This window comes from Marmota flaviventris, chromosome 10 (assembly GCF_047511675.1).
Source record: "Marmota flaviventris isolate mMarFla1 chromosome 10, mMarFla1.hap1, whole genome shotgun sequence".
Lineage (NCBI taxonomy): Eukaryota > Metazoa > Chordata > Mammalia > Rodentia > Sciuridae > Marmota > Marmota flaviventris.
The window spans coordinates 55,617,688-55,641,851 of NC_092507.1; the positions used below are offsets into that span (position 1 = coordinate 55,617,688).

Below are 24,164 nucleotides of genomic sequence, written 5' to 3' on the forward strand. Positions count from 1 at the left end.
TAAGCTACACTCACTGTCCTTTTTATTTTGATATAGGGTCTGGCTAAATTGCCCAGGCTGGCCTTGAACTTGTGATCCTCCTGCCTCAGCTTCCTGAGTAGCTGGGATTACAGGCCTGAGTTGCTGTGCCCACCTGTTGCCACTCTTTGCATGAGTGTACTGGTTCTCAGAGATGGGCTATCTTTCTAGCTTGATCAGTTCATGATTTGGTGCTCTTTGGCTGCCTCCCTTTTCTTTCCTTTTTGGAAGATGTTGCCTTCCCTTTCTCTGTGGGAAACCCAGCCCAGGGGGAAGGTCAGAGGAGGAGGCAGGGCACCTTCTGCAAGCAGTTGGTGAATATGAGTCACCAGAAGTCTAATGACCTTTCCATTTGTTATCAGTTTCCATGGTCACAGCTGGGTCTCAGGATGGGAAACAGCCCTCCAGGCATGAGGAATCACAGCCTCACTCTTTTTTTTTTTTTTTTTTAATTTTTTATTGTTGGTTGTTCAAAACATTACAACCTCTTCTGCCTCCTTGTTGTTTACTGGATAGGCAGATTATATGGGAGACCTTCTGCACACTAGCTTGTGGCCACTTTCCCCTCTTATCTCCCAAGACTTCATGCCAATGCACACAGTGTTTCTTCTGCCTCTCTCAAGCCCCAGTTCATAATGCCCTCCCTTGGAAGCCTTCTCAGAAGGCTCGCTGGTTTGGAGCTGGTCCCTCTTTCTCTTGGGCTCTCAGCACCTTCTCAGATGGCGCTGTCATGAGTGTGTGTGTGTGTCTATCATTCCAACCCTCTTTGCTCCAGACTCATGTTCTTGGGTTGCTGTGAGTCTTGTTTGTCTTCATGTCACCAGCCTGACCCACATCCCAACAGGTGTTCAAAAAATTAACTGAATGAATGAAGAGAAAAGGTCTTTTATTAATTTATTGAGCAAACACCAGCAAAACGATGCGAGGCACTGACTCAGTAAAGAAAGCAACAGTGCTTTTTAATGAACTTTCTTTCAAATCTGTGAACATGCTCGCTGTGAAGTAAATGTTTTTATTCTTTCCACAGAACATATTTTAAACAATGATCACAGTGTTAAGGTTAATAAGATGCTGGACAGATGAGTAGCCAAAGAACGTTACAAAACAACACAATCTCACCAACAATATATCAAATGCAAATTTACTGAGACATCAAGAAAATAGCTAGAAACATCATTACAGTAACTAAGTCTGTAAAACTAGGGGAAAAAGCACTGTATAACAAAAAGGCCTTTCATAAGCTATCAAGGGAGCACACGTTATAGACAAACCAAGTTTCTATTTGAAGTAGCGTGTAGCACCAACACATTGGCAGGACCAGCAGAGGGGCAGTGGTGTTGAACCAAGGCATCTGGGACAGGAAGGGATCTCAGGGGTTGTCTGCTGCCAGCCCCTTGTTTTACAAATGGGAAAATGGAGGCCCAGAGAGATGAACTGCCTTGTCCAAAGTAAGATGATAACAGGATAGGCTAGAAAATGACTGAGGGCTAAAATACAGGCCCCGACTTTAGGTCAGTGCTCTATTTTGATATACTTATATAACTCTGATTTAAGGTATCTTTTCCTATTGATCTATTATCATGAAATAAATAGATCAGTACAATTCATACTATACTCTGGTATTATGTTCATTTCACCAAGAAACACCTGACATGTATGGTTGTTATTTACTTCTTGGGCCTGTATATATCTTAAATAAAAATTCAGAGGAATCAGAGGATACTATCTTAGTTATAAATTGGTTGAAAAGTCAGCATCTGAAGAGAAAATTGGCACTTCTTCCACTATGAAAATTAATCTATGCCTCAAAATTACCGAATTGTTGGTACAAAGTTTTTTTTTTTTTTCCTGATAGTTTAAAGATTAGTAAAATAGACACATAGTCCAAACATGGAGCCTGCAAAAAGCAGGCCTTTCCTTTAAAAAGTAAGGTACTTTTCACTTTAATAAGGTAAGGAATTTAAAAACCTGAAATTTTTCTTAGAAAAGGAAAAAAGTATTTACTCACAACCCATAAATTGTGAACCACCTCATATAGAAAGTATTTCTCTATTAAAAAAAAAAAGTGTTTTTGTAAAATACTTTGGAATCTTATGTTTGGCCTAGCCTATCTTGCCATGGTGATGAGACCTCAACTGGACAGATTTATGATGAACTAATGAAAATATAGGAATGAAAAAGGAACAAGATCACTGTTAACAGAAGCAGCATTACAGACAAAGTATATTGAGAGTATTTAAATAGTTCAATGGGAATGAAGCCAAGAAGCTGCCTGTATATATTTAAGTGTGTCATTACAGTGGTAGCAGAAAAAAATAACACACATTGGCATCTACCATTATCACAAACCAACTGCTGGAGACGGTTTAACTGTGGCTTCACAAGTAGAACAGACCAGATAAATAAAAGTGACTTCTGCATATCATATATATGTATACATATATTATATTTTCCTCACATAGTATCTAGTTATAAGTAAATCAACATGTGGTTACAATTTCCCCCCTCTTGTGTCAGCATCAAAGGACAATTTGATTCCATTTTTTTTATGAACATGCCCTACACCTGGTTAGGAAATTACATGACATTTATACTCATAGCCTTTATTCTATCTGACCAGTAAAAATAAAATGAAATCTCCTGGGACCTCAAGCCCATTTCTTACCATAACAAACAAATTAACAAATATATAGCAAAACATGCTTGTTTACCGTTAGGCAAAAGACTGTTTTAATGCTAAAGAATAAACTATGCTGGCTGCTAATAATGTGCACAAAATGGTATAATAAGAGTGATTTCATGAAAAGATTCTGTAGTAAGCTGTGTTATAAATATTTAAAGAAACATGTTAAAAATTAGAGTGAAAATAAACTCAGTGTTCTGAAACTATCCGTAGAAAAATATACTTATTAAAAAAAAGAATGTCTCATTAAGTGAAGCATAAAATGTGAAGTTGTTGTCTTAGTGTACATTTCCAATTTCACCTTTTGAAAGGCAAAAGCTTTCTCTCCTATGCAGGTGCCTGTAATTTACTTGGGACTGAGTATTTCACAGAACCAAGCAGTAGGTGACAAAAGGTTGAGGGCAGTGCCGTGACTTTCACAGGGTCAATTCACAGTGCTGAGTCGACGGGTGAGTGGGAGGAACACTGACTACGTTCAAGCCATTTAAAAACAGGACTGTATTTGCTCACCACCAATGAGCATGATGTTCAAGCCCAGAGCATTGGATTTTAAAAGGTTTTGCTTTTCAGGGCAGATTGTACATAAGTAAGGAAACCATCGCAAATAATTTTTTCTCAGGGTTGAATCCTCTGTGATTAAGTTTTTAACCCTTCATTAGTAGTTCTTTTTAATGAGCTGAAAGTGGACTAAAGTGTCATATCCTCAGTATGGTTTGGCCCCTAATTAAAAAGGAGCCTTCCTTCCTCTCTGATAAAGTCACGATGCCCCTTTGGCCAGAAGAGATGCATGCCTTTGGCTTCCCCATGGACATCTTGAGGACATAAGTCCTATCTTCTCAGAGGAAGGCTGAGAAACTCCATGTCCAGCAGCTGGGACCCTATGGTCCAAGGAGTGTACCGCTGAGTCCAAGCCCCTCCTGGGAAGCTTGCAGTTCCCCTTGGAGGGTCTGTGGACAGGCAGGGTTGAAACTGCAGACATCTGGGGAGAGCATATGAGTCCTGACACCTTAATGTTTTAAGTCTATTTCTTTCCCACCAAGTCTCATCTTCCTGGGTCTGGGGAGGGGAATGTCACCTCTGAAAATACTCTAGCAGCAGAGGGAGAATACAGGGGAGGCTAATGGAGAAGAGGGGGACAAATTGCAAAGCTGGCCTGAGAAGAGCAGTTGGTTTTTACATGTTTCTGCTCCCCTTGGTCAGGCTCACTGTTCACTGTCTTATTTTAATCACCAGGGCAGAAATTTCAGAGGTGTCTTCCCTAGGAAAGCACAGCTGCTACAGTCCTCCTCCAAGGGTCCCCTCCCCTTTTCCAGACTCAAGATGGCCGAAGCCCAAAAGGGTCCCTATGAATTAATACCTTATCAAAGAGCTTTCAGTTCAGTTTCAGTTTTTAATTGGCATGGTTCATCATCACCTAAGAGGTCCAGCAAGTTTCAAGAGAGGAGAGATGACATATCACCTGATCACAATGAATACAATCTTTAGGATGCTTTTTCTTTATTTTTTGCACAATAACTATATGAAAAGAATTTTTATTCTACCTACACAGCTCAAGATAAATACAACTTCTGGAGTTGAGGAACTGCTGTTACATGGAGAGGGGAGCTTTGATGAGGAAATAAGCTTTGATATGTGTACATGCGAAGACATACATATACAAAATACACCCCTTTCCCTTGTACACTATACAGGTTGGCACAAACCTTATTAAGAGCAGAATATGATATAAAGGTTTCAGGACTGAAGTTATTCTTGGCATTTTAATTTGACAGGTGCTTAGGCATTTTAAGTCTTAACATATCTGAATCAACTGAATACATGAAATATATAATTGTGTTTTTAAGAAGGCTCAGGCCAACTCTCCTTAAACAATAACCCAAAGTAATACCATAGTTATCAAATGGAAAACAAAGATTGTTATTCTGTATTAAATCAGTAAAGGGTATTTTAAAGAAAGGGCAACTTGGAAAATAAAGACTTTAGAGTCCATTATTCCAAGAGAAGAGCATTTTAGTTATTAGCAGTGGTTACCAAATAAGCTGGAGGCAAATCTCTTCAAGGAGCCGCTCAGGATTTGCTTTGTTGGGAAGAGGTGAGGAACGGTTCCATTCTTCCACTATAAGATGATGCAGGTTTTCTTATCCTTGAAAGGGTTTTCTGAAGTCGGTATGCCTGTCAGCAAAGGGTCACTCCTGGCGTGCTCCTCACAGTAGGACATGAGGTCTGCAGAGGCCTTTGAGACCTGAGGAGACAAACCAAAGCAACAAATAAGGACGAAAATCCTTTATTCAGAACCCTCCAGAGTGTACTGAACGCTAAGCCATGGGGTGGAGACTGATTCAAACAGGATAAGCAGCCTTAGACGTCATTCTCATACAACTAGTCAGGTGCAAAGGGATATGGTTCCTGGCAGGGATGGTTTTCCCTAGCCAAGTGATCAGACAAGCTGGCATGGTTGTCCCTACACGTGAGCACTGAGAATACCACACCAGCTAGCTAGCTGGTATTCCTGCCAAAATACTTAATGAGAGTCTGATCAGCAAAGGAGCATAACCCAAGTAGGGGTGATTTTGAAAAATGAGTGGACTGGGTTCTTAAAAAATGGACCATGTGTTAGATATTATTATTAGAAATGCAAATAAGTTTCAACTGGCTTACAGAAAAAATTATATGTGTGTATAGGGGGAATGATATAAGCAAACAGGGTGAAATGTTAAGAATTGGCAAATTCTGGTGAAGAGAATATGAATGTTTAGTGTTACAAGTCTTCTTTAGGTTTGAAATTTTCAGAATCAAAATTGCAGGATGCATCAGGAAAGGAAAAGTTTGTGAATCAAGGGAAGGTTCTATCAGTTCTTATCCAGGTAAAAACAGATTGGAAGCAGAACAGAACTGAATTATTGGCTTGAAGCCAGAACTCTGAAGCCAAGTTGTAGAGCTTCAATATTTACTGTTAGAGGGCTGGGGATGTTGCTCAGTGGTGAGTGCTGGCTTAGTATGTGTGAGGCCCTAGGTTCTGTCCCTCGAATGGGGGCAGGCAGAATAAAAGGAAAGATTTATTGTTATCTATTAGGTTTGGGGAGATACAAAGGGCAAAACCAGCATAGGAAAATGCTGTGCCCTACTCCAGCTTGAGTTAGGCTTGGAATATGTCATACCCTGTTTTCAGAAACCTGGGTGGAAGACCCAGGTAATAATCAGGTCAGGCACCCAGGCCACTGAGTGTGGCGGAGCTGGCTCTACGGAGCTCTGCACTCGGCAGCCTGCTGCTTTGAGGACAGGTGACCATCTCCAGTTCAGAGGAATTTATCAGGTGACTGCTTCTGTTCCTAGGAAACAGCCTTAGTCACCACATTCCAGGGTTCTCACTGCCGAGTCCTCTCTTGGAACCAAGCAGGGAAAGATTTCAAAGTCATGTGATCTAAGAAATGCATTCCAGCTCCTCAGTGGGACCTGCCTTCATCCTGGGGGTAGAAAATGGTCACCAAAGGGTGCACATTTAAAAAGCTATGTTTTCCTAAAAGGAAGACCCCAATTGTTGACTTTAAGGCACCCTCAGATACATTGATACCCTAGAACACTTGATAAACTCCAGATGGATGAGGAGGGTATTTTAGAAATCCCCCTGAAACCCCTCCCTGTCCCAAATTAGAACACAGCAATCATAAGACTTGACCCCTTTCATTTAGGGAAGGCAGGTCCTCTGCAAATCCTGTGCAGGATTTTGCAAACAGGGGTCAATTCAGACTCTGATTCCTCATTTTTTTTTTTTTTTTAAATGAGGCCTGGGCTAGGTAGGTAATAAAAATTAATATTGTGAGGCCCTTGACCTGCTCTAGGAAAATCCTGGAAGCAAGCTGGATTAAATGGCACCCTCTTTTCTGACTCATTTCCCAGTCTTGGAAGAGCAGCAGGGACCACAGCAGGTATGGCTCTGTCCCTTGGGCTCTTACCTTTATCCTTTCAATGGAAGCTTCTAGTCTCAGCTGCTGCACAGTTCTCCTTGCCTGGGCTATGTTGTTGGTGCTTGCTGTTTTGCTGGACATCTTCAATGATTGTTCTTCCCTGAAATCTGAAAATTTTTTTTTTTTTCAAATGGTGAATAACAGTCATCTTTAAGTTATTTAAACATTCATAGAAAATGTGTGTTACTTGAAGGAAAATGGATGCATCTGCCCATCAGCACAGCCTCTTTGAGGCAGTTACTAAAGTGCCCTGAGCAATCCCAGTGGTGGCTTAGATGTTCCAGCTTGTCATCCATTTGAGTGTCAACATAAATTTTTGGTTTGCAGAAACCTAGAACAGCAGTTTAATCAATGAAACCCAACATATAGCATAAGGGCGGCCTTTTCAAGAATTTTCTAGGAAGAAACAAATATTAATATTTGCAGTAGTAAAGGGGCCTTTGGCAACCAGAGGCCAAGTTACATGTCAATTTAATACAACTACTACATACTCTAACAGAAACTGAGTTTATTTCTTTTGGGCTCTCTTACCCAACTATTAGGCTGATGCAAGTTGTGGCAAGAGAAAACAGTGAGAAGGCCTCTCCAGAGACCTCTGCACAAAATCACATTTTCAGGTGCTATCAACATGTGCAAATGTTTCCAGAATGTTAGGCAGGTAAGCAGTCTTTATTCAAGAAAAAGTGGTAAACTTTTGGCTGAAAGACTCAATGATAGATCCACAGTAAATGTCAAATGAGACACAGCTGGAAGTCTGAAATAATCAATGAAGCTTTATCATTCCTTCTTTTGACCTCTCTCTGGCCTCATCCTGGTGGCCAAGGGTTTGCTAATCCTATTACCTTCCCCTTCCCTATATGTTTGGCCAGGATTGACTCTCCTCTTTTTGTCTAAGCCCTTGAGTACCAGGCTGCCCTGTTGTCCTCTCCCCAGACACCTGATGTCAAACAACGGAAACAGGCTGGCCTTTGAGCTTTGACCTGCCTGGTTTCTAGTGGCACATTTCATGAGGAAGGCAGGCCTGGGACAAGAGCTGCCTGGTGCCCTATATGGTTAAGTTTTCTCTTGGCATGATGGTGAATGGAGGAAAAGACAGAGCTGGCAGGCCTAGCAGCAGTGTGGTAGTTTATGACTCAGGAGCAGGTGGACAGTAGGTGTGTCTTGCCGGCACTAGGCAAGGGCTCAGCAGTCTTAGGACGCTGTGGCGCCAGCAGCAAACCCAGGCTGACTCAACCTTCAGCAGGACCTGCAGCTGCAGGAAGGCTTAGACCAGTCAGGCTGCAAAAAACACCATCAAGCCACAGGCTCCATGCTGTCCACCATGTGGGCATTATGGAACTCCAACACTGAGTTTCGCCAGATTATGATGTCCCCAAGGACTGAGTTCAAGGATCTCTGAGGTTGTACCCTCTGAGGTTGGAGGAAGCATTGGGTCAGGTGCACAAATAAAACTGCTTTTAATTGGGTGCAGAACTTTGAAATCAGCTTCATCAGCAGCTTCACATTTCTGGGACTGCACCCTGCCTCTGCCACTTCCCAGATGGGTGGAAGTGGGCAGACTGTTTCACCTTCATGAGCCCAAGATTTTTTGAGGTTGTTGTTTTGTTTTTGCATACTCAGGGCTGCTCTTCCACTGAGCTACATCTACAGCCCTTTTTTTCTGGGACAGGGTCATGCTTGTTGCCCAGGCTCTTGAACTTGTGATTCTCCTGCCTCATTACATGCAGGTGCCACCATGCTCAAGTTTTTTCAGTTGTAATATAAAAATACTATTAATCACCTCAAAATGCTTTTTGGGATTCATTCACTGATGTATATCTAAGGGTTAGCACAGGACCAAACCACTCTCATAAAATGCAACTGCTATTATTTTTATCCTGGGGCGGGGGTCATACAGACCATGAATTGGAATTCCTTTACCTGACTGTTTTGCCCACCTCTCCTCAATTCTGGTCATTGACTGTCAAGGGTTTTGACTGAGTGGGTCTAGGCAGGGCTTCAGGGATCAGCTCTTTTTTGATTCTGCCCCCAGGTACTTCTGCCACACTCTAGTATCAAGGTAAGACACAAAGGTTGGTGATAGCCAACAGAGGATTGCCACAGGGAAAAAGAAGCCCTAATAGTACAGGAAACTGGGAGGAGGAAGCATGTGGCAGGGCAGGGTGGCCTTGCCTTGTCCTGGCCTTGGGCAACCTCAGTTCAACACATTCCTGGACTAGCTGTCTCTTCCTCAGACTCCTCAGTACTGCTGCCCTGCCCAAGGAGAGGCCTCAGGTCTCCTCCTTGGGGGTGTTACCCCCACCCAGCCACCTGGCCTAGCCCCCTTCTATGCTCCCAGGCCAGCATCTGAAATGAATGTGAGGTTGTGGGCAACCTCACCCCAAACAGTGCCCAGTGCCCAGTGAGTTGGTTGCAAATTTCATTCCCCTGCAACACATTGATCTGGGCTGCCCCTCCAGTTGGTGGCTGTTCTTAGCCTCCAGAATGTGAACATGACACCTTTTCTGAGTGGCCTGTGGTTTCCAGGCTGCACCCTCAGGATTTTCTAAATGTGCTGCTTGCGTGAGAACAATGCCAAGCATTCTCCTCAACCTCCAGGGCACAAACTTTCCAAGGCCTGGGCAAGTTTTCCTGTAACTGCAAACAGGTCACACAGATGGGACCTTGACCAGTCATTGCTCCCACCCCATGTGACTATAAGCAAATAGTCCACAGTCAGGCTATATTTATAAAAAGCCTGTCTCTCAAAGTGGTGAGAAAGCTGGCACCTAGAATACTGGGGACTTTTCCCCTTCTTGACTGAATTATAATCAGGATTGAAAACAGCTAGCTAGTAAGAAGAACAAAATATAACAGAAAAAAGATAAAAACAGTTAGCAATCCCCAATTCATGCTTGCCAGCTCTGGCTTTATGCAGTGGTCTGGTTCTGACTTCACTGTGGGGCCTTCACACTCTCCCAGCTCCCTGCTGCCTTCCACTGGGGAATCTTGCAGATCCCAGGCTTTGCAAAGTCCATGCAAGACCTTTTATTTATTTATTTATCTATTCATTCATTCATTCATTTATTTTAAAAGATCACTTGAGCCCAGGAGTTCCATGTCAGACATGACAAATACAGCCAGTAACTCCTGGGTTCTAGTGATCCTCCTGCCTCAGTCTCAGTTTCAGCCTCTGAGCAGGTGGGAACTAGTATGTGACACTTTTTTTGGCGGGGGGGAGGAAGGGGTATAAGGGATTGAACCCATGGGCAATAAACCACGGAGCCACATCCCCAGTCCTTTTTAATGTTAAGACAGAGTCTTAAGTTTCTTAGGGTTTCACTAAGTTGCTGAGTCTGTCTCAAACTTGCAATCTTCCTGCCTCAGCCTCCCAAATTGCTGGGATTGATTACAGGTGTGTGTCACCACGCCCAGCTGCAAAACATTTTTAAATGAGTGCTACTGGTACTTGGTATAGCAAGCTAAGAATAAATGGGTAGGATGGACACAGCTTCTGCCCTCACAGAGACATTAGACAAGAGGATCCTTTCCTCTTGTGCTGGAAGAGCCCAATCCTGCCACTGCTCTGCTCCTCTCAGGCTCCCACTCAATCTTTTCCTGAAAGTTCCTTCCCCTGTGCTGGTAAATGAATATCTGATTAAAGTTTTGGAGATGGTAGATTTTTTTTATAGCATCACAAAGTTATTAAACACAAACAACTTTCTACTGAATATCATACAGCAATAGCTTCAAAAGTCAATTAAATGAGGGTATTTGTGTGCATCCCGAGAGAACACTGTAAACTGGGCCACTGGAAAATAATATAATCTCTGACTATCACTTTGTTCCTATAGAGAAATCAGATCAAAATTATATTGTTTCAAGTTGGGGAGCCTCTTCCAGGGACTCTTGAGTTTCTTGGCTGAGCTGCCTGGCCTCAAGGCAGGGCCCCTGTTGTTTCACTCCTAAGAGGCAAGGTGCTCTCAGTGCTTTGCTCTGCCTTAACAGCTGGGCTGCGGCAGAACAAGACCGAGGGCTGGGCGGACTACCTCCAACTGTCTTGGCACCATCAGAGGGCTTGCTCTGGTCTTTTTAATGGCAAGGATGTCTGCTGTTTGTGCTACTAGTGCTACCCAATTGGTTTCCGTACATCAAGAACAGCTTCCAAGGTAGATACCAATCTCTGTATGGAGCTGAGAGCCCACACAGGCTGCATCATTCCAGGACTAGCATTGGAATCCTGAATGGGGCATTACTAACCATCCTTGTTTTACAGATGAGGAAACTGAGGTTAGAAAAGCTGGCTGTGAGGAAACCCAGTTTGTATATCACAGTCCATCTTGTAATCCTTTTCTCTCCAGAAGCCACCCCTTCTGGAAAGGGATCAAATTCCAACTAAATCCAAGGAAAGAGAGCCAACTAAATCCAAGGAAAGAGAGCAATTCCAACAAAATCTGTTCACACTCAGGGCATCACTAAATGTTCCATAATGTGGCTCTTAGTCAGGAGTGGCTGACACTCATTGACTTGGAACAGTGGGCCTGCTGACCACCTTGTGTTTATGGGACACCCCTCTTGGACAGAAGGCACTTTGTTTGTCTACCTGGTGCCTGCAGAGCAGTCTTTCCCTCTCCTGTGCACCAGCTGGGCAAGGGCTGAAGTTAGCATCTGGGGTCCTAAGTGCTCCATCTTACCCAGAAGGGTCAAGGCCTGTGTGAACCTGTGCAGACCACCATCTGGTGAAACTCTGGCTATCTCTTTTGTAGCCTTATTTTCAGTTGCATGTAAGGGTAACAGATTTGAATAAACATATGTAGTATTTAGCTAGTCAAATCATTTGCATTGGTTTTAATGCTGTGGTTCATCTGAATTCTCCGGTTCCCAGAAATTCCCAGGAACAAGATGTCCCATTAGGGAAATATGGACATTTAAATCTTTGTGTGTGTGTGGGGGGGCTAAGCTGGGAGAGAAGGGTGGGGATGGAAAGTGTCACCAAGCACGCTTTGGGAGGAAGGCCCCAGGGAGCCCCAGGGCCATCATGGCCTGGCCAGTAACTGAACCACTGGAGTGAAGCCAACTTTCATGAGCAAACATACCCCTGTGGCTGTAATGAAAGAGCAGCTTAAAAAAAAAAAAAAAAAAAGCCACAGGCTTCCCTTTCCTTTCTGATCTTGCCTTCAACTTCTAATGCCTTCCTCCAGCTCTCTCTCTGCCCTCTTCTGTAAAAAGGGGATTAATTAAAAAGACCCATCTCACAGGGCTGTCAGAAGCAGGCAGGTGCACCCGGCATACTCATGTGTTTACCAAACGCTGCTCCCTGGGCTCCTCCCTATGGAGGGAAACAAGCAGAAGATCAAGATTACTCTCCAACTTCAAGGCTGTGTGACCAGGTAGCAATGGCTTTCTAACATGGCCTTGGTGGGAACGGGGGAGTGCAGAGCAGGCTGTTGAGAAACTTCTGTTCTCATGAGCACTTATTATTCCTATCAGAGTCTGCAAGCCAAAGCCAGACTGCAGATGTTTTTAGTTGGGCCACACACACAGAGTTAGCTCTAGTGTGTGTGTGTGTGTGTCTGAACTTTAAATTGATGTCGACATTTAAGAAATTGAGAGATTTTACTTTTAAAGGAAGATTGAAACAAACCTGGATCTGAGCAGTGGCTTCCCTCTCAACATATGCTGGTGCACCTGTGGAGCCCCCAAATTTGTTTTTTGTTTTTTTTTTTTTAAAGAGAGAGAGAGAGAGAGAGAGAGAGAGAGAGAGAGAGAGAGAGAGAATTTTTAATATTTATCTTTTAGTTTTCGGCAGACACAACATCTTTGTTTTGTAAGTGGTGCTGAGGATCGAACCCGGGCCGCACGCATGCCAGGCGAGCGCGCTACCACTTGAGCCACATCCCCAGACCGGAGCCCCCAAATTTGAACCCGTGACTCTGTCTTTACACTGCGGCTTGGATAGCTAGTTCCAGGGACAAGTCAAGGATCAGCCAGGGGATGTGGTCTCGCTCTTGCTACTTCCCAGCTCTAAGGCCCTAGGCAAGACTTGGAAACAATTTAAGCCTCAATTTTCTCATGGAAATGAACATAATAATAATACTTTCATATTTCAAAGGACTGTTAAAAGTATCAGATAAAGTAAGTGTGTGGGGTGTAATCCCAGCTTCTCAGGAAGCTGAGGCAGGAGGATCACAAGTTCGAGGACAGCCTGGGCAACTTAGTTGAGACCCTGTCTCAAAATAAAAAGCACTGGACTGTAGCTCAGTGTCAGAGTACACTGGGTTCAATCATTAGTACCAAACAAAACGAAATAAAAAACCCCAACAACAAACAAACCCCCAAAACAAAACAAACAAAAAGTCTGTGGGCTGCTAGGAATGTAGCTCAGTGACAGTGCATACCTAGCATTTGAGAGGCCCTGGGTTCAATCCTTGGCATGGCAAAAGAGAAAAAAAAGTCTATCATTACAATAAATATAAGGAATATGTTTTCCTGCCTGTTTAGCACCTGCATCTCCTTATTATATACCATGCAACGTGCAACAAGCCCTTGCAAACCCTAATGGGCTGGCCCTAGGCAGCAGCCCTATCCTATTCCTAGCATGGTCCATGGACTGTAGGGCTGGAAAGTGAAAAATGACATCTCCAGGGCCATGAGAAGAACTGTGCCCGCCTTCCCCCATTTCATATGCTGAAGTTCTAAACCCGTAGTACCTCAGAACCTGTATCTGGTGACAGGGTCTTTAAAGAGGAATTAAGATAAAAAGAGATCTTGAAGATGGGCCCTAACCTAGTATGACTGGTGTCCTTGTAAGATGGGGAAATCTGACATACAGGGGTACAGGGGGAAGATTAGGAGAAGATGGCTATCCACAAGCCAAGGAGAGAGGCTCAGGAAAAGCAAACCCTACCAGCACTTCGACCTCAGATTTCTAGACTCCAGAAACATGGGAAAATAAATTGCTGTTGCTTAAGCCCTGAGCCTGTGGTAGCTAGCTATGGTGTCCTTCGCACACGAATACATCCAGGTTCTCCTGCTGCCAGGGCGCTGGAAAATGTCAATTCTGCCAATTAACATTCTGATAGGTGGAAGTGACAGGAAGATTGATTTCTGCTGACAAGCAGGGTGGTGAGCTAGTTACTGGATGTGGATGCAGGGGCATCCTAGCCACCTGCAACCAGGTAGAGAGAGGATGAGAGTCCCCGTGGCTGTGGCAGCCTCCTGGTTCTGCACTCTCCACTGGGTCCTGGGGGCCAGTTCTATCGTGCTGGCAGTCCCTCCTAGGGACTCTGAGAACCTGCTCCTCCAGACCTCAGGTGATTAGGCAAGCACCCAACCCCTGTATTAAGCCCATTCCACTGAAACTGCCAAGAGCGCTTTCTGTTTGCTGTAACTGAACCATGAACAACGTGCAACTGCTAATCTGCTGTTTGTAAACTGCAAATAACTTGCAGATATTAGCTATGCTATTATTGTCATACCATCACTGCTGAACACCCCAAACTCTAGGACTCAAAGGAGGGAGCAGTAAGACATAAATTCTCTCTCAGCCAGACCACAGTAGCAGGCTGTGAGGCCAATAGTGGCGGAACCTGTGACCAGCTGCAGGTCCTACTCATTCTGCACAGTTCTGAGAGCAAAGGGCAGAAAGAGCAAGCTGCTGGTTATGGGGGAGGAGAAAGAGAGGGAGAGGCGTGGAAGGGCTGCATGGAGCTTTGGAAAACATGGTCTGCAAAGGGGAAAGAGATGGCTAGAGCTCAGCTAAGAGAAATTTACATAGAATCAACAGAATGGAAAATAAAACAGCTCTCACAAGGCTCCAGCAAGCTCATCCTGTAAGAGCAGCAGGCTTTGGAGTTCCTTATCTAGTACCCTACATTAGTTGCATTTTACCTGCCTTCCAGGGTGCATCTCTCTGAATAATAATGAGACAGATAAGTTAAATAATGATTAATTTTGATGAAAGCCACCATTTATTTACTGAGTACTTAGTCTTTGCCAGGTGAGTAAATTCCATGCATTTAGTTCTTACAATAACTCTGGGAGACACATTCTTTTATTGTGTCTGTTTTATAGATGAAGCAGAGAGGTTAAAAAATAAACAAATAAAATAAAGGTATTGTGTTCATCTACAACTACAAAAAATTCATGCTTAGAATCACACTGGTTTACATGGTATAGCTGGGGCTCTGGCTGACCTTACTCTCAAGATCATAGTCACCACCCATCTCTAAACAGAAAGAACACAAGGAAGGAGTGGGGAGAAAGGAGGGGCAGGTGCCCGTCAAAATCTCTTATGGGAAGATACTGTGCTCTATTTAGGGGCTGTGGCTCACTTAGAGAGGTGGTCCCCACACACTGCCAGCAGGAAGTGAGGCGCTAAGCAACCTCACAAGATGGAAGTCAAGGAGAATAGGCTGTTCTCAGTTAAAAGAACAACTGCCCCAGATTCCAGGTAAGGTTTTTGCTAAAGACACAAGATGATCCTATCATCCTCAAAGCCCCAGAGAAGCTGGCAGGGATCCATGAGAATGAGCCAAACCAAGTAATAAATCCACAAGGAGAGGTTGCTACAGAGCCTGGGCAGTGAGTTCCTAACTTCACTGTGTATCCAGAACACTTGGGGCACTTGCTTAAAAATCCTGATTCAGGGGCTGGGGCTGTAGCTCAGTGGCAGAGCACTTACCTAGCACATGTGAAGCACTGGATTCAATCCTTAAAGTACCACATAAAAAGAAATAAAACAAAGGCATGCTGTTCATCTACAAAAAAAAAAAAAAAAAAAAAAAAAAAAAAGACAAAATAAAAATAAAAATAAAAAAACAACCAAAGAAAACCTTGATTCAATAGGTCTAGGGCTCAAGAAGCTGCATTTACAAACTTCTTGGGTGACCCTGACAGCTTCTCTGGAGAAACTTGGATGATGAGCAGTTTCTGCTTCCAGAGCCTGCTGGTGTTTATTTCTATCCAGGAATTAAAACAGGTCATTGTTAAAGCTCTGAACAAACCCTGAAAAATTTGCATTTGGATTACCTTAACCTACAGGACTAAGCCTTCTTCAGCTTGAAATCACTGTTACTATTTAACATATTTCTTTGCTACAAAAGTCTAAATTTGTTTTCTTAATAGCCACTTCCTTCTGGAAAGTGTCCAGAAGCTAGACATCCCTGCTCTTGCCATGTCTGGTGGTATCTCTCTGCTACCACTCTCACTACTTCTGACCAGGTACCCATAGGGCTCACTCCTGGGGCTCTGAAGGTAGCAGAGTCAACAAGGGCTTTTACAGTCAGATAAATACAAACTGTGGCTCCTTACTTATGACTTCAAGGTGCTTTACTTCTCTGAGCCTCATCTGTAAAACAGGAAGGGATAATACTGGTAAATACCTTGGAGGGTTGCTTCCAGGAGGAACTGAGGGATGCATGTAAATTAGCACTTGCCTGACACACTCTGGTCCTCAGGGGAGGGAGAGGAAGCTCTCTCTACCCTATGACTTTAGCTGTGACCAATGCACTTCAATCCAAATAGTAGACCATTTAAATTTACACTTGACTGGTTCACAGTCACAGGTGAAATACCACTGTCTATCCCTTCTTGAGTGACAACTGTGACATCTCCATTGTCTTGGTCACTGAGGCATCCTTTGGTCTCAACCCTCCTTCTAACTTCTCATATCAAGAGCTAACTAATAGAAATACAAGCTACATGTATGATTTAAAAGTTTTCACTGGCGACATGAAAAGAAAAATAGAAAAAAAGTAAAATTAAGTTTAATACGAACAGAATTGACAGGTATTCCTTATAATAATTATTGTAGTTTACATTTTTGAATACCCAGTGTGTATTTTTCACTTACAGTGCATCCCAATCTGGATGTCCCAATTGGAGTGCTTCATAGACACGGGACCTTACTGGACACAACAGTGTCTGCTATGATAGACAGTGCAAACTTACACTCTGGAACTTTCCAAATTCTTGGGACTCTGACTCTGAAAAACTATGTTTTAATTTCCCCATTTTCCCGGCTTCTATTTTACCCAGTCGGCTCCCAGGGCCTTGAGCCAGGGATGCTGGCCTCAGCTTGCTACAGCTCTCCAGGCCCTAATCTTCTTCCAGTACATTCTCTTCTGACCCTTTGCTCAGATACAGTACCACTTTCAGCTTATTCTTTTGAAAAGTTGGCTCAAACAAGTTCCTGGGATTTCTCAGGATTCCCTAAAAGAAGTCCAAAGGGACTTCCCTAAAAGAAGTCCAAAGCTTTACCCTCAAGATCCTAATGCTTCTGCTACCATAATAAAAATCCTAATCACAAAAGGAGCTTATTTCTACTTAGAGCTTGCTAAATGCCATATACCAGCCTATATGCCAGATATTATCAGTCTAGTATCCTTCTAGATCCTCACAATGGTCCTGAGGCAGGTACTATTTTCACCCCCATTTTACAAATGAAGAAACCAAGGCACAGTGAAGTTAAGTATGCCTAGTGCCAAACAGCTGGCAAGCTGCTGGGCTGGGGTTTAAGCACTGTTAGTTTGACTGAAGAAACCAGACCTGGAGCGTCTACTTCTATCTGACTGCAGAGATAGGTTGCATAGGCAGGCCCTGGCTTCAGGGGCTGCCCTTTCAAGTCCCACCTGTGAACCCCTCCCAAGCTCTCCCCACCTGCTTCTCTTGGCTTAAATTCTTTTGCTTTAGGCTCTAGTTCATATTTTTATCTCTTGTAAGGAAGGTCTCCCTATCTACTTTTGCTTATGGTGACTAATTCCCTTTATGAATTCCTGCGGTGTATATATAGTTCAGGGGTTCAAGGACACCTGAGAACTTACCTATGCAAAAAAAGGGTAGTCATGGGGAGGTGTGCCTGAATACCCTAAAATTATATGCAAAATTTGGGGTGTGTTAACCTGAGGAGAGGATTAATAGCTGTTATCAAGCTCTCAAGAAAGGCTTATAACACTATTTATTTCAGTGCTTCCAAGTAGTCTTCCAACTAAACTTTTAGCTCTGTAATATAGCAACTACATTCATTCCTTACTATGTGCCAGCTACTGTATCAAGTACTCTATACAGATATTAGTTCATATAATAATCTCTGGAAACATAAGAGGTTGACTTTGTCATACTTCAAAACTCAGAAGGTTACACAATTTGCCCAAGATCACATAGCTATTGGTGGCAGGAACAAGATTTTAATTCAGATTTCCCCAACTTCAAAGTCATGTCCTAATCAAGCAGATGTGGTATCTAATGCCACCTTCTCTCTTATATGGACTAATTCAGAGAATGAGGCCTCAATAAATATGTGGGTTAGATTAAGACATGTGATGTGGCAACCAACACATCAGCTAGCAAGTGAACCTACCACCTAGGGGTGTTTATGAGTCCAGTGTTTGTTTTCTTAGAAATAAGATACACCTTGCTGCTCCTTGCCACAGGTATTCTGCAAAATACTGACTGTTCTGAGCCAATGGATACCCACCTGCTTGGTTCCCTGCATAGTTCTGAGAAGTCTGGGTGGAGTTCCTGGGGTTCCGTTGCTTAGGGTCAATTACTAATTCTGAATTTTTACCTCCAGCATGGATTGGCCACTTGTGTGGTACCCAGGTTCCGAGAGCCACATTGCATTTTACCTGCATACTGTACCACAAACAGGTTTCCAACTGTTGAAGGTGGGCCCACAAGGAGGTACACTCTGAGGTTGACCTACAGAGGTGTAGGACCCAGCCTCTTCCGTGCTGTGCTAGACCAGAATCCAGCCATGCATAGAGACGTATATTTACAGTCAACACTGAGAATGACAGTTACAAACAATCTTTACTCTCTACTTAGTGTTGTAAGACTGACTGAGGAAAGATTTGCTTATATCTGCATGGCTGGCTCAAGATGGCCTGATGTCTCATATGTTTACCTAATGACTGAATAAAGGAATGAATGAATGCAATCACTACTTAATATTTAAAACAAAAACAAAAGGTAACATCATCAATGGATTTTTTTTTTTTTTTTTGGCCAAAGTCTGTGTTAAGGGCTTTATGTAAAATTATTTTATTTACTTTTCAATGCCCCTAAAAAAGATATTACTCTTACTTCATTAATTAGCTTTCAAATGTTAATGAAGGAATAAGTATATAGTAAACATTTTAAATAGTCTGAAAGGGTCTTCAACACAAACTAGTTCTCCTTGAACTCTAGCCTTTCTCAGGCAATTGCTGTTACCAGTTTCTCACATTTCCTTCTGAGGATATCCCATTCATATACAGACATGTTTATGCATGTATCTGTCTTAAAAAATACAAATGGGAGCATGTTACATGCATTGCTATGTATGTGTTTTATTCTAACACTGTATTTTGGAGATTGTGTTAAAGTTAGTATGTAATAATGCCTATTTTTCAAACAGGGATGCTGAAGCTCCACAGATATCCAGATAATAAATGCCAAGGCTGAAATGAAGCCTGGTTCCCCTAACCACTGCTCACATTGCATCCCTCCAGCATCTCCCAGAAACTTCCTGAGGCTAGAGAAGAAGTGGGTATGACCAGGGATGCAAAAGACAAAAACCCTGTCCTAAAAGGACCACGCACTACTTTTGGGGGCAAAACTACAATATGAAGTGAAGAGATTTCTAAACAATATAAAAATGTGCCCAGGACATGTTTCACTATACTCCAAAGTGCCAGGCATTTGTGAAAGGAAAGAGCCACAAGACACCGCACCCCCACCCCCGCGCCCCTCACACACTAGGAAGTTCTCTGACACAGTGGCTCCTCTGCCTGTGGTCTATACCAGCAGCAGCAACCTCAGGATCACTGAGGATTCCTTCGAAATGCAATTTTTCAGAGGCCAGCCCAGATCTACAGAACCAGAAATGGGTTGGGCCCAGACTATCAGTATTCTAATAAGCCCCTGGGTGATTCTGATGCTCCCTAAAACTTCAGAACCACAGTGCCAGAGGAAGTGACTTCTGAATTTTTTTTTTTTTTTTTTTTTAAGCTGTAAAGAGGAGAAGAGTCCAGCATTCAATAAATTAACACTCACTCTAGGTAAACCAAGCTTGGTCCATATTCCCCACATTATCCTAGGACTAAGCTGAGAGTCGGGATACAAAGACACAGAGGCTATATCCTGAGGAAGTGGAAGAGATGTAAGACCAAGCTGCCTAAGCCAGGAGGTAGAACATCCACAGGCTGGGTTGAGGTCTCCTCCTCTTACCTGTGACAAAGTGCTCTGTGGCCCTTTTGATACCTAAACCCAGAAAGCCTACACCTTCCTTCCCATCTATGTGAACTGGGTTTCCTCCCCATCAGCTTTCCTGAAGGACTGCCTTCAACCCTCTATGACCCCCTTGGCTGAGCAGGGCTGGAGGTTTTCTGCACGGGGACCCCTCACCCTGGATGTTGTCCACATGTAGCAATTCTGTCCCCACATCTGGTGAAATGATAAAATAGAACAGAGATATTTAGGACTCTGGCCTCACATTAAACAGGGGGCATGCTTTATAATATGGCTAAGCAGACAGGAGGTGGTCTCCTATGTGTGCACTTAAATAAAAGCAGAAAACCCAAATGTCTAATGGGATGGATGTAAATAAGGCAACCCACAAATGAGGCTGCATCACTTTGGATTAGAGGCAACAGTTGCCCACTGCCCTGCTTTGAGTGGTGCCGCCTTCTTGAAGGGGCAGGAGAAATGATTCAGAGAGGAACAGACTGGAAAGTCCTGAGGAAAGCTCGTGTAGCTCACTGGCATTTACAGCTGCAGGCTGGGGCTGGAGCTGAGGCTGGGGCTGGAGCTGGGCATTGTCAACAATGAACGTGGAGTACTGACTGGTGGTGGAAGGGCTTATGATTAAGTCCTGAATATAAATAAGCAGTGTAAGTGGGCCAATAAAAAAATCCAAAGATAGGAATCAGGAACCCAGAGAGGGGTGGTCAGTGAGGGCTGCAGCAGGCAGAGAAGCCTGATGCTGATACAGGTCCGAACTGAATTATTCCTGGGAGGGTGGAAACTATAGGTGGGTGAAGAGAAGGAGAGAATTTCAGAATGATCACTGAGGGATTGAGGGGAGCAGTAGAGTGAGGATTTAAGTGGCTTTCTAATATAAAATGGGAGCCACCAAAAGTTTCTGGGCAGAGTGACAGGAGTAAGTGGAGGGCTGAGGGCAAAATGATTGAGCAACCTTAGGCAAGGAGGACTAGAAGTGAGAGACTGGGAAAGACAAGGCAGACTGTACCCATGGAAGGCCTGGAAGAAGGCAACTTATCACGTCTGGGTGTCAGATGGAACTGGGTGCAAATCTGAGCTCTGCCACTTAGTATAATAGGATTTAAGTCATTTATGGTCCCTGAACTCCCATGTGCCCATCTGCAAAATAAGACAGAGTTTCTTTCTCTTAGGACTGTAATGATTAAATAAAAAAATACAGAAAAGAGCTGGCAGTGGAAAAAACTCAGTACCTATCACTATCAGGAGTTACAGCATGAGACTGCACACAGAGACAACTGGAATACAAAAAAAATAAAATTGCTTGCAAGAGATATGAAAATGTAAGAATGAATAAGACTTTGTTCACAGGGCTGAATAGGGAGTGACAGCACAAAGATGGCTGCTGGTGAGCACAGGAAAGAGAGAGCAGAGTGCAGCTGTGGGCCCTGGGCCTTCCTCAGAGGAACAGGCTCAAGTGGGGCATCTTAAGAGGAGCACATCAGGGGTGAGGAAACATTCAGCCTGGGCAACACTGTCACAAAAGCTAGAGGACGGGGTGGTGGTGGGTATTAGGGAGGAAGAGGGGCTAATGTTGTATAAATATGTTTAATTAAAAATGTATTGTGCATGTTAGATGAGCACACTCCAAACTGTACTTACTGCTAGGTGATAACAAGGTTAGGGAATTTTGGTGCTGCTTTTTATGTACTCCCGTAGTTAAAAGCTTTAGGTTTCTTTTGTTTTTTGTTTTTTGGTAATAATAGATGACACTTACACAGTACTTAGGCTTGCCAAGTATTGTTATAAGGGTTTTACAGATAAACTTACTTATTCCTCAAAACAATGCTATGAGGTTGTTACTATTGTTCTTCCCAGTTTAGAACTGAGGGAGGTACCACTCAGAAGACAGCCGAGGTCAGGGAAGAGGTCAGGGAGGACTACATAGGTGGAGCACTCAGACCAGCACCCAGCTCCAGAGCCTGTGCTCTCAACTGTGTGTGACACTTTTATGATTATAACCAAACAGCAAACATCCCATGATTGTCATTTACCACACTAGGAGGAGGGGTTTATGGGAATAAAGGAAGTAGAGAACAAAAACTAGTTCACTGGACTTGGTGAGAGGGGAGTTGCCAGCTGGTGGCTGGGGACTTCTGCATGAGTAGTTTACACAGTGTGAAGGGAATGCAGGTCAAATAATAAAGAACTGAAGAAAAAAACTCTTAACTCAAGGACACACCAGCAGTAGGGATAGGAATGTATTTAAAGAAGTGTGGCAGTGCAGTGAAGACAAGGAACTGGACAGAACTGTTGTATGAGATGGTTGGCGTTAGAACATTCATATATATATATATATTTGGTATTAGGAATAGAGCCCAGGGCACTTTACCACTAAGCTACATCCCTAGTCCTTTTTATCTTTTATTTTGAGACAGGTTCTTACTAAATTGATGTGGCTAGACTCAAACTTGTGATCCTCCTGCCTCAGCCTACCATGTTGGGATCATAGGCATGTGCCACTACACCCGGCTGGCACTGGAGCAAAAGGTGTCAACTGCCAAAGAGTACGTACTGACCACCTGAACAGGAAAAACGAATAGATGGTGACAGAAACTATGAATGGAGAGAGTGTAGGTGGGGATATAGATGGTGCAAGACAAGCTATGAGTTAGTTAGTTGTTGAAACTGGGTGGCTTCAATAGTTAAGCTGCATGAGGGTCATCCTACTTTTGGATATGGTTGAAAAATTTAAGAATAAAAAGTTAAAAGAAAATTTTTATGGGCTGGGGATGTGGCTCAAGCGGTAACGCGCTCGCCTGGCATGTGTGCGGCCCGGGTTTGATCCTCAGCACCACATACAAACAAAGATGTTGTGCCCACCAAAAATAAAAAATAAAATAAAATTCTCTCTCTCTCTCTTAAAAAAAGAAAAAGAAAATTTTTATGATCCTAAATAATATATGACATGACAATCACTGACATTATCAGCTGAGAATCTGTCATTAAAGAATGACAGATATGTACATTAATGATTACCTAATTTCCTTCTCCAGATCAGCTCTAACCAGTATGCCCAGTGTCCATAGTGCAGTGAACTAACTGCCTTTTGAGGAGGCACAGATGGGACTATAAGCTGCGATCTAGGACCACTGCCCATTTTACACGGTGCTTAACTCTGGGTCACAGATACCCAAGGATACCTTGCCAGGAAGCATTACTCCCCACAGACATCTACAAAAAAGAGAGGCAACACTGTGGTCCAGATACCCACTACTTGACATGCCAAAATGCAGAATAGGAAACTTCATCTCACGTTCTCCCATGAACCTATGGTCAAGACACATCTGGATCTGAGGAGGAGCATTCCAGGTAATAGCAGGGGAGCATTCTCTGGGTTTGATAGTACCTAAATATGTATTTTCAAAGAAAAGGGACTGAATACAAGAGGTTCCCAAGTTGACTTCTTGTAGTTCTAACTAATTTTCTATTAAATTGATTAGAATTCTACCTCTGAAATCAAACTTGTTGATAACAACTTCTATTTTTTTAATGTTACTTGAGGGAAAATGGAATGGGAAACAAGGGTGAGTCGCTGAAGGTTCAAACATCATCATCATCAGCAGCAGCAGAGTGATTTAAATAATGTGACACCTAAAAGGCATGCTTCTACTTTGGTTCATTGAATTCTGTAAAATTTCTGAATGTCTCCAGTTCATCTAAAGGAATGATATAAAATTTCTCAGAAATACAAATTAATGCAAATTCATTAATATTTTTCTTTAAATGAGGTGTAGAATATTTAAGAAAGACTGTTGAGACAAACAAATCATGACAAAATATCTTCACTTAGAACAGCTGGAGAAATGACACCAATTTAAATATGTAGCATGTTACTACAAACAACTTGCTAAGTAAGTTTTGTTCACGTCACCTCAAGAATTTCACAAGGTACAGTGCAGGATTTCTACCTGCAAATTCAAAAAAAAAAAAAAAAAAAAAAAAAAAATTCTATGGCTTTTTTAAATCCTGATTTCCCAGGCCAAACCTAGTTATAAAGTATTCTACTCCAGACTGTGAGTTCCAAGAGTCTACTTTACAGCTATGGCCATCCTACTTTTTGTAATAATTGATATTTACTTCACCCCCTTTCCTTAAGCTTCATACTCTACCTGATAGTGGTTCCTAGAGGGCAGGCACCCCACATTACACAGTTCTTTGTATCTTCCATATGAACTACATATAGGAAGACTATATGCTGATTTACTCATTATGGACACAATTCTTCATAATTCAGGAAATGGACAATATAGTTCTAC

The 24,164-nt window shown here is 42.9% G+C and overlaps 1 protein-coding gene across 3 annotated transcripts in view; it reads right to left on the reverse strand.

Moving 5' to 3' along the window:
• Positions 1-887: 887 nt before the first annotated feature.
• Gng12 (G protein subunit gamma 12) overlaps positions 888-24,164 on the reverse strand; it is a 123,320-nt gene continuing 100,043 nt past the window's right edge. For 2 of the 3 annotated variants that reach the window (XM_071617940.1, XM_027949561.3), the window contains exons 3-4: positions 6,655-6,773; positions 888-4,943 (exon numbers count right to left, since the gene is read on the reverse strand). In XM_071617940.1, coding sequence (XP_071474041.1) covers positions 4,818-4,943; positions 6,655-6,747 — 219 coding nt within the window. In that variant the 5' untranslated portion in view covers positions 6,748-6,773 and the 3' untranslated portion in view covers positions 888-4,817. Of the gene's footprint in view, positions 4,944-6,654; positions 6,774-12,289; positions 12,334-24,164 lie in introns of all 3 variants that reach the window. The other variant, XM_027949562.3, reaches the window with a different exon arrangement.